Source organism: Gekko japonicus, unplaced genomic scaffold (assembly GCF_001447785.1).
Source record: "Gekko japonicus isolate JY-2015 unplaced genomic scaffold, Gekko_japonicus_V1.1 scaffold2776, whole genome shotgun sequence".
In the NCBI taxonomy this organism is placed as follows: Eukaryota; Metazoa; Chordata; class Lepidosauria; order Squamata; family Gekkonidae; genus Gekko; species Gekko japonicus.
The window spans coordinates 28,891-38,578 of NW_015169263.1; the positions used below are offsets into that span (position 1 = coordinate 28,891).

Below are 9,688 nucleotides of genomic sequence, written 5' to 3' on the forward strand. Positions count from 1 at the left end.
TGAACTGGGCTGCTTTGGGAAAGACATTTCTGCAGTCCGGCGCTTGAAACTAGAGATGTTGCTGAAGTTTGTAATTAACAGTTTGGGAACAGAAATGAGTCTGTCTTGTCATAGAAGAGAAGAAGAACAGACTGGATTTATACCCCGCCCTTCACTAGCCAAAGGAGTCTCAGAGCGGATTACAATCGCCTTTCCCTTCCCCTCCCCACAACAGACACCCTGTGGTAGGCTTGCCAAGTCCCCCCGGGGTGTGTGGAAACCCCCGCCCAAGAGTCCCGTTACCTGCCGCTGGCGGATCGGGCCCCGGGGGGAACCCCACCTCCAAAGCACGTGACATGCTCGGCGTCAGCACGTCACCTGGAGGTGTAATCGCATCGGGCACGTTGGGGGCGGGGCCACAATAATCCGAGGGAAAACTCTATGGTTTTCCCTCGGATGATTATGGCCCCACCCCCAATGTGCCCAACGTGATTGCATCACTTCGCGTGCGCGCATGGACTCCCGGACCAGCGCTGGACTCCCCAGCTCTTCATAAGGTAAGGACTTGGCAACCCTACCCTGTGGGATAGGTGGGGCTGAGAGAGCTCTGAGAGAACTGGCCTTGAGAGAACAGCTCTGAAAGAACCTGTGACTGACCCAAGGTCACACCAGCCCCTGCATGTGGAGGAGTGGGGGATCAAACCCAGTTCTCCCAGATTAGAGTCCACATTCCTAACCACCAGGGCTTTTTTTGTAGAAAAAGCCCAGCAGGAACTTATTAGCATAATAGGCCATACCCAACAGCATGAACTCATTAGCATATTAGGCCACACCCCTGACAGCACAGCTCATTTGCAAATTAGGCCACACCCCCATGTTACCAGAAGTGTGGTCATTCAGCCACACCCACCTTTTGCTTCTATTCTGTTTACCTTGTTTGTTGTCAAAACCCGGGCCTTTTTGCATGTTAGGCCACACACCCCTAATTGTAGCCAATCTGAATGAGTTTCTGCTGTTGGGTGTGGCCTATTATGCTAATCAGTTCCTGCTAGACGTGGCCAACTTGGGAGCCAGCCGGAAATCCGTTCCTGTGCGTTCTTGCCCCCAAATAGCCCTGCTAACCACTATACCAAACTGGCTTTCATACTCAGATGTATTTTGAATCAAGTGTCATTTCTCCAAGATGTTTTTCTCCAGCTCAGGAAGGATAATATAGTATTCTGCTCGTGCCTTTACAAAACGGCATTTGGGTACATGCCCACAAGCAGATGAAATTGGGAGGGGGAGTTGAAAATGAGGTGCAAAGAGCATTTGTGAGCTGCGAGAGAGCTCTCAGGAAAGAAGTGTGTTGTTCTCTGAGAGTGTTTTTTTTTTTTTAAAGATGTTTCTAAATACAAGTCAGGAGTGACCATTTTTGACTCAGAGTTCAGACTGGGGTAACCCAAGCATCACGCAGGTATGTAAGAGTTACCCTCAGAATAATAATTCAGGCAGGTATTTGCAATCCTTTTTGATGTTAACACAAATGCTGTGTGGTTTTCAAAGCCATAGGGGTGCCCATCCAGTCCAACACTCAGTCACACAGCGGCCAAAACCACTAGGTGCCATCAGGAGATCCAGCAGTGGGGCCAGGACACTTCAGCCCATTGGCTTATGATTCTGTCACTAAAATAGCCTTATTTTAATAACAAGCACTAAAAAAACTCCATCAGTTTTGTTAAAAATTCACTCATTAAAAAAAAAGTTTCTTCTGGGCCTTGAAGCTTAAGCTTCATTAGTTTCATAGTAGATCTGCCCATGAAGACAGGACTAAGGCGGGCGGAGGTTTGTTCCTTCCTCCTAGCTGGCTGGGTCACTGTCACTATTACAGCAGAGCGACAGAAACAGAATTAAGTAAAAGTTGAAGAAAACAAAGAAAGGGGAGAGAAAAGGGAGAAGTCTTGTCCTCTGAGAACATGGCGTAAGACTCTCGGAAGTCTGAGGTGATTCTTAACTGAGAGGAAGGGAGGGTGTCCATCGCCGCGACAGATCCATCAACGGGAATGACTGCAAAAGCCACCATACAAACATGATGGCTGGGGCATGCAGTTTGTTGCTGTGCTCCTGCAGTGGTCAGAGATTTGGGCTTGGTCAGGTTGGACAGAAACATTCAGGACAGGACAATCTCAGAGGTTAGCCAGGTTGGTCTGCAGTAGAATAGCTCGATTTGAGTCCAGTCGCACCTTAGAGACCAGCAAGATTTCGAGGGTATCAGCTTTTGAGAGTCAAAGCTCCCTTCTTCATATACCAGAATAGGACAGGGCTATTTGTAGATGGGAGATAAGCAGAACTATTTTATTTTATTTATTGACCTCATTTATAGGCTGCCTTTCTCTCTCGGACTCAAGGGGGATTATACAGAGTTAGGCAACAAAATGCACGCTCCATCACCATGGGCTGTAATCCTCCCTTCTGTGCAACAGGAAACCCATCCTGGCAACTCAAACCAGCAAGGTGCATGTTTGAATTCAGATTCAGTTATAAGCTCCCAAGACAGTGGGAATTCTGGTGCGAGGAGGCGTGTGTATGTGTACGTGGAGTGTCTACGTGTGCAATAAATGATAATAGTTTGTTCTTGCTGCTTTTACTGTTTTTAATGCTTCTACTGTTTTATATTAATTCCTGTTTATCGTATTTTACTGTTTTGTATTGCTGTAAACCGCTCAGAGAGCTTTGGCTGTGGGCGGTATAGAAATGCAATAGATTATGGTGGTGGCGGTGGTGAGGATGACGATGGTGGTGATGGTGATGACGATTGTAATGATGATGATGGTGATGACGATGATGATGGTGATGGTGGTGATGATTGTAATGATGATGATGGTGAAGACGATGATGGTGGTGATGATGGTGATGGTGGTGATGAGGGTGATGGTGTTGATGAGGGTGATGGTGGTGATGGTGGTGATGGTGGTGATGGTGGTGATGATGGTTCCACTGGGACCAGCTGCTTCTTGACCTCAGTTGAGTCTCGTACCTGACAACTGGCTGGCCATCCTTCGCAGGGTCACTGGAGATGGCTTGAGGGGCAGCGAGCCCTTCTCAAGGAAGATCAATCCGTCTGCAGCATACCGCTGCTCAGACTCCTTCAGGCGCCCCAAGGGGTTCTTGATCGTGAAGCTTTGGGCATAGCGTTCGAGAGGGTCATCGAGCGACGTCACTTTGCCTTCCTCCCACAGCTTGTACAGCATCATGGTGGGGAAGATCTTGGAGACACTGGCGATCCTGCCCCCCCCCACACACACAACAAACAAACAATCAGCTGCAGTGACTGACCGAAGGACGAGGAAACGTCCCAGGCAACCTCTTTTGCAAAGCCACATTCTCTTGGAGAAATCCAGCACTTTATTTTTTTAGTCAGTGGATGTGAGTAGCTAGGCTGGCAGAGTCCAAGAGAGGGGCATGGTCCAGAGATACCCCTACTCACTTGGCAGGGGAGGGGGAGGGAGACAGATGGAATGGGGCCCACCCCACGTGACTGAACTCTCCACCAGGTGAGAGCCGCAGGCTTACCTGTAAATGGTGTACTCATTGGGGATGCCAGAGAAGGGGTCCGAGCCATTCCTTTTTCCAAAGTTTCCAGTCCAAAGTACCGTGTCATTGTAGATGACGATGGCTGACATCGCTGGGAGACCAGGACTGTGGATTTTGTGGCGAAGGAGCACGTCTACCTGCAGGGGAATGGAGAGTGGCAAAGAGTAGGAACACCAGACTTGTTCACATAATCGCAGATATCAGCGTCAGGACTGAGATCCCGAACCAGTCTAAGAACAAAGGATTGCAAAGCATTCAGCCTTCGCTGCTTATTAAGAAAGGTCATGTTTGGATGCCAGATAAAATAAGCAGCGTGCTGAATGTTCACCTGTGAACACTGGAGTCCCAATGTGTTCTGTGAAAAGATTGGTGAATTGGGCTGGATTCCACTGCTGCTGTTGGTTTCTTTGCTGTTACTAGACATGCCATTCCCACAAAACAATCTTCCAAGTGCTTTAGAGACACTATTTAAGTCATCCTTACAACAGTCCTGTAATGTTGGCCAGCATTATTATTCCCCACTGTGCAGACGGGGAAGAGGACGATCACGTGTGTAAAGTTTCCCGGGCAGTTTGTCGCAGAGCTGCAGTTTGAAACAGTTCAAATCCACCAGGAGGCTAGAAGAACCATTGAAAGATCTCCTGAAAAGATCAGCTGTGCAGGGAGGAGTGGACTGGGGCCATGGCATGTTGGCGAACCTCAACAGCATGATAAAAAGTAGAGACATCACCCTGCCAACAAAAGTCTGCATGGTCAAAGCAATGGAATTCCCAGTAGTCATGTATGGCTGCGAGAGTTGGACTATAAGGAAGGCCGAGCGCCGAAGAATAGATTCTTTTGAACTATGGTGCTGGAGAAGACTCCTGAGAGTCCCTTGGACTGCAAGAAGCTCAAATCAGTCAATCCTAAAAGAAATCAACCCTGACTGTTCCCTGGAAGGCCAGATAGTGAAACTGAAGCTCAAATACTTTGGCCACCCAATGAGAAGGGAGCACTCCCTGGAGAAGAAGACCCTGATGCTGGGAAAAATTGAAGGTCAAAGAAGACAGGGACAGCAAAGGATGAGATGGTTAGACAGTGTCATAGATGCAACGGACATGAAGTTGAGCAAACTTCAGAGGACGGCGGAAGACCGGAAGGCCTGGCGGGATCTGGTCCATGGGGTCGCGAAGAGTCGGACTCGACTGTGCGACTGAACAACAACAACCCTCCCATGCTAATTTTATGGCCTCAGATTGCTCCCCTGAGCTGGCCCAATGAATGAAACATTCAAATGACATGATACTGCTTCGTAGGTTTTTCCCCGTAGAACAAACAGCAGATCCAGGGGACTGTCTGGTATTGCACAAAGGATTGAGGCCTGCAGGCTGAGAAACTCTGGAGGTTTGGGGGTGGCGGTGCCTTGTGTTTTTGTGTGTGGGGGGGGGCTCAGGTGGGTGGAAGAGTTAAATCCTTCATGCCCCAGCTTAGATTCCATGAACACATGCCTGATACTGAGTCAGATTCTTCGTCCATTAAAGTCAGTACCGTTTTATCAGACTAGCAGCGGCTCTCCAGGGTCTCAGGCTGAGGTCTTTCACGTCACCTCCTACCTGATCCTTCTAACTGGAGATGCCGGGGATTGAACCTGGGACCTACTGCATGCCAAGCAGAGGCTCGGCCAGTGAGCCACAGCCCTTCACCAAACTAGAATCCCTCTTTTATTTCCCTGCCATCAAGTCACATCCCACTTATGGTGACCTGTAGGTTTCCAAGACAAGAGACATTCAGAGGTGGTTGGCCATCGTCTGCCTCTGTGGGGCAGCCCTGGACTCCCATCCAAGTAGTAACCAGGGCGGACCCTGCTTAGCTTCCAAGATCTGATGAGATTGGGCTAGCCAGGGATATTCCGGTCAAGATAGAATCCCTCTACAGCTGCTTGTAGGAGCTGCGGTGGCTCAAGTGGTTAAGACGCTGAACTGCAGGCTGTGGAAGGCCGGTAGTTCAGCAGTTCGAGACCAGAGTGTGCCGCATGACGGAGTGAGCTCCCGTCTCTAGTTCCAGCTCCTGCTAACCTAGCAGTTCGAAACCAAGAAACTGCAAGTAGATAAATAGGTACCACTTCGGTGGGAAGGGAACAGCGTTCCGTGCGCCTTGGTGTTTAGTCCTGCCGGCCACATGACCATGGAAACATCTTCGGACAGCGCTGGCTCTTCAGCTTGGAAATGGAGATGAGCACTGCAACCCTAGAGTCGGACTTGACTGGCTTTCGGGCAAGGGAACCTTTACCTTTTTACAGCTGCTTTTAAGGAAACAAAAAACCCAGCACACTGGAGCTCAGTCAGTAGGCCACACTAGCTCTTCGCTGACCATCTTCCTCCTCCACACGTGGTCCGCACAGTGATCAAAGACAAGATAACCGAAATGAATGTGTGGTGGTTTGGTAGTGTGCTGCCCTCCATCAGTCCCACTGCAACATACCTTTTCTAGCGCATCCTTCAAGACTGGGATGGGGTGATCCAGAGGCACAGGGGCTGGGTAACGGGGACACATCTGGACCGCATCAGACTTGATTTCCATTCGTGATGGGGCTGTACGAAAAAACCAAGCAAGAGACAGGGGTAGGCTGAGGGATGTGCTTTGAAGTGACAAAGGTGTCTCAAAGGAATAGCTGTTGATTACCGGAAGGATCTGTGTACATTTACATATGAACAAAAAACATAGTTCTAAAGTGTGTGTGTGTGTGGGGGGGGGGGTTAGCTGAAAAGGGCTGCAGCAAACATCGTTTCAAAAAAGGCATTCCTCTTGTGTGCAACCGGAGGACGAATGTCTCTTCTAAAAAGCCAACAAGGTTTTTAGGGTGTGAGTTTTTGAACTTCATCAGATATGAGTAGGAATGGAGATCTCAGAGTCTTTATATCCCGCTCAGAAGGTGGGAGCGGCGTTGCAGAGAAGGGACTCAGGATGCAGAGGCACAAAGCATATTGTTATCAGCTTGATTTCAGCAGAAGGGAGATTCCTGGGGGAAGAAAGCTACAGATGCTAATTTTCTCCATTTCGCAAGCCAAAGCTCTCTTTGGCTGTGGTCACACACACTGAATAATCCACTCTCAATGCACTTTGAATGCACTTGCCAACTGGATTTTACTGTGTGAACTGGCAAAATGCAGCTGGGAAGTGCACTGAAAGTGGATTATCTAGTGTGTGTGACCACAGCCAAAGAGAGCTTTGGCTCTCGAAAGCTTACGCCTTAAAAATCTCGCTGGTCACTAAAGTGCTACTGTACTCACCTCTAACTACTGCAGGCCAGCATGGATGGCCTCTGAAGCTATCTTCTAAGAAGCTGTCTGACCTAAAAGATTTAAATCTTTAAAAAGATCTGCTGACTTAATTAATTGGGGGGCAGGATCAATTCCAAATATTGGGAGGACAGAATAAACTTCAATAGTCCCCATTATACCCTTCCATTTGTCACAATGGCATACAGCCACAGATAGAATCCTTTCCTCCCTTGTGAATGACAGAGCCAAACAAACAAGAGGAAGAGGAAGAGGAAGAAGAAGAAGGAGAAGGAGAAGGAGAAGAAGAAGAAGGAGAAGAAAAAGAAGAAGAAAAGTTGATTTATACCCCAGCCTTCACTCAGAATCTCAGAGCAGCTTACAATTCCCTTCCCTTCCCTTCCCCTCCCCACAACAGACACCCTGTGAGGTAGGTGGGGCTGAGAGAGCTCTTTCAAGAACTGCTGTTGAGGGACCAGCTCTGAGAGAATGGTGGCTTGCCCAAGGTCACCCAGCAGCTGCATGTGGAGAAGTGGGGAATCAAACCCGGTTCTCCAAGATTAGAGTCCGTGCTCCTAACCACTACGCCGAACTGGCGTTACATTGGGGAGGGGATCCCAGTGGTACTGGTAACTCCTTAGCACAGGAATGGGCAGGTAATAGCCCCCAAAAGCCCTTACAAGTTGCGGAAGAGAAGGGGAAAGGAGAAGTAAAGGGTGAAGGACTCTGAAATGTGCCTTTGAGACTTTTGTTCTGGGATGATCGGGGGTACTGTTCTAGACAGTTAAACTTAAGCTTAGAAGGAAAAGTATTATAAATTTTTGACTCAGTTTGTAAAGGGATCAATTATGAGAAGATTGGATGTTACTAAGCTAGTTGGAGGATCTCCTCTCTTGGGCTTTTGAGTAGTGGGTTCTTTACTTTATCCCGTATATGTAGTTCCCCCTCCCTTTTCTTCTGTTGTAGTTTTTGTAGTGACATTAATAATTAAAAAATCGCCTCTGGGGGCTCAAAAAAAAAGAAAGAAGAATGGGCAGGTAATAGTCTCTGCAGACTGCTGATGTATAACAGTAGGTCTCAGGGTCAGCCCTTCTCGGTCCCCAGCACCCTAGCCGTTGCCCAGCAACCTTTTTGTCACCTTTTTGTCACCTCAGTTCAGGCCACTTTTACTACTGATCAGAAACTGAAAATGGCTTTTACTATCGAGCATCCTCGCAGAGGAGAAAAGAGTGCATGCAGTCTTCCACTATCATAATATGTGTCATGTCCCAACTTAACTGATATTTAATACTTAATTTATTTAACAAAATGCATACCCCACCTTTCTCTCTTAACAAAATGTACACCCCTTCGATCGGGCAGCAAATTAAAACTTCCAAGGACAACCTTTGCATCTTAAAAATCATTAAGCCAATGAAACACACAAACACACCATTAAAGCAATTAAAACCAGTGTTAAAATAGATAACAAAAACCATAAAAACAACAATGAAAACATTGGGCAGGAAGGAGGAACCACATGCTTGGTATGATATGGAACAAAGTTGTGCAAAACAATTCTCATTGACTTGCTCTTCGTGCAGCGATTAAACCATTCCCCCCCACCACCACCACTGGGGAGAAAGTTGGGGTATAAATCAATAAATGTATACCTAAAAAGAAGAGTGAAAGTCTACAACCTGGAGCTCATTGCTAATAAGTTTGCTGTCCCGAAATGCAAGGGAGTACCAGGAAGAAGAGACATTCCCAGAATGAAGGCTTACATTGCTCCAGGCTACTTTGAGAGGGTGGCTGCCCAATGTTCCCTCTAAGCTGTGGAGTCTTGTGAGCAAAAACTCTACTTTGTGAGCAACTAGCATTAAAGTTGTGAGCGAGCGATTTGTCTACTGCATAAATTAGTTTGCTCTGGAGCCCTCCTTCGTGAGCTAAGACAAAAATGTGTGAGCAGGAGGCTAAAAAACTGTGAGCTAGCTCACACTAACTCAGCTTAGAGGGAACACTGGCTGCCACCACCTATGCACCTGGTTCATAAAGGGAGTCAGACCTTCAATGCCAAGAGCCTTGCCAGAGGGGCACCTGCTTCAGTACTTACTGGGTTCCACTTTGGGAAGGCAGTACTGCCAGAGGAAGCAAGTGGTCATGGCCACCGAGAGGAGGAAGAAGAAGACCAGAGCCACGTGGACCAACCTCACATCCATCGTGGAGAGCCGGAAGAGGCCATGCCTGCTGCTGGAGGCCTGCGGGGAACAGAGAAGAGCTTCATCAGGGCATTGGAAACAGGAGTGGAGCTCAGCGGTGTTTGCGGGAGAGCCAGTGTGGTGTAGTGATGAAGAGTGTTGGATTCGTATCCAGGAGAACCAGGTTCAAATCCCCAGCTTGTGCCTGTCAGGTTCCACAGCCAACAACTGAGTACACGCTTATCAGAAAGGTTATACTTTATTGCAGAGCCAGGGGTCATTTCGTAGAAAAAGAGGTGCAGGAGCTCATTAGCATAACTCATTAGCATAACTCATTAGCATATGCCACATCCCCTGACGTCACCGGAAGTGTATCAGAAGGCGACACCCACCGCTCAGGCTCCACTGAACTGTTTTGGATCCCTAGCTATTGGGGGGGGGTGGGAAACGTGCAGATCTGTCCTCGCAGAGGAGGGAGAGCTTGTACCTGAATAAAACTTGGTCTTAAAGGTGCCACTGGACTGTTTTGGATTGCTAGCTATGGGGAAGGGGGGACGCACAGATCAGCCCTCACAGAGGAGAGAGCGCTTGTACCTGAATAAGACTTGGTCTTAAAGGTGCCACTGGACTGTTTTGGACTGGGGGAGCGGGGTGGGGTGGGGGCCATGCAGCTTACCTGGCTGCTTCTTGCTCTGACTGAGG

General features: G+C 48.2%; 1 protein-coding gene across 1 annotated transcript in view; it reads right to left on the reverse strand.

Annotated features, from left to right (window-relative positions):
• Window positions 1–6,084, reverse strand: part of LACTBL1 (lactamase beta like 1) — a 12,180-nt gene extending 6,096 nt beyond the window's left edge. Inside the window, exons 1-3 of the mRNA XM_015416528.1 lie at window positions 6,013–6,084; window positions 3,532–3,689; window positions 2,996–3,243 (exon numbers count right to left, since the gene is read on the reverse strand). Coding sequence (XP_015272014.1) covers window positions 2,996–3,243; window positions 3,532–3,689; window positions 6,013–6,084 — 478 coding nt within the window. The remainder of the gene's footprint in view (window positions 1–2,995; window positions 3,244–3,531; window positions 3,690–6,012) is intronic.
• Window positions 6,085–9,688: the final 3,604 nt, after the last annotated feature.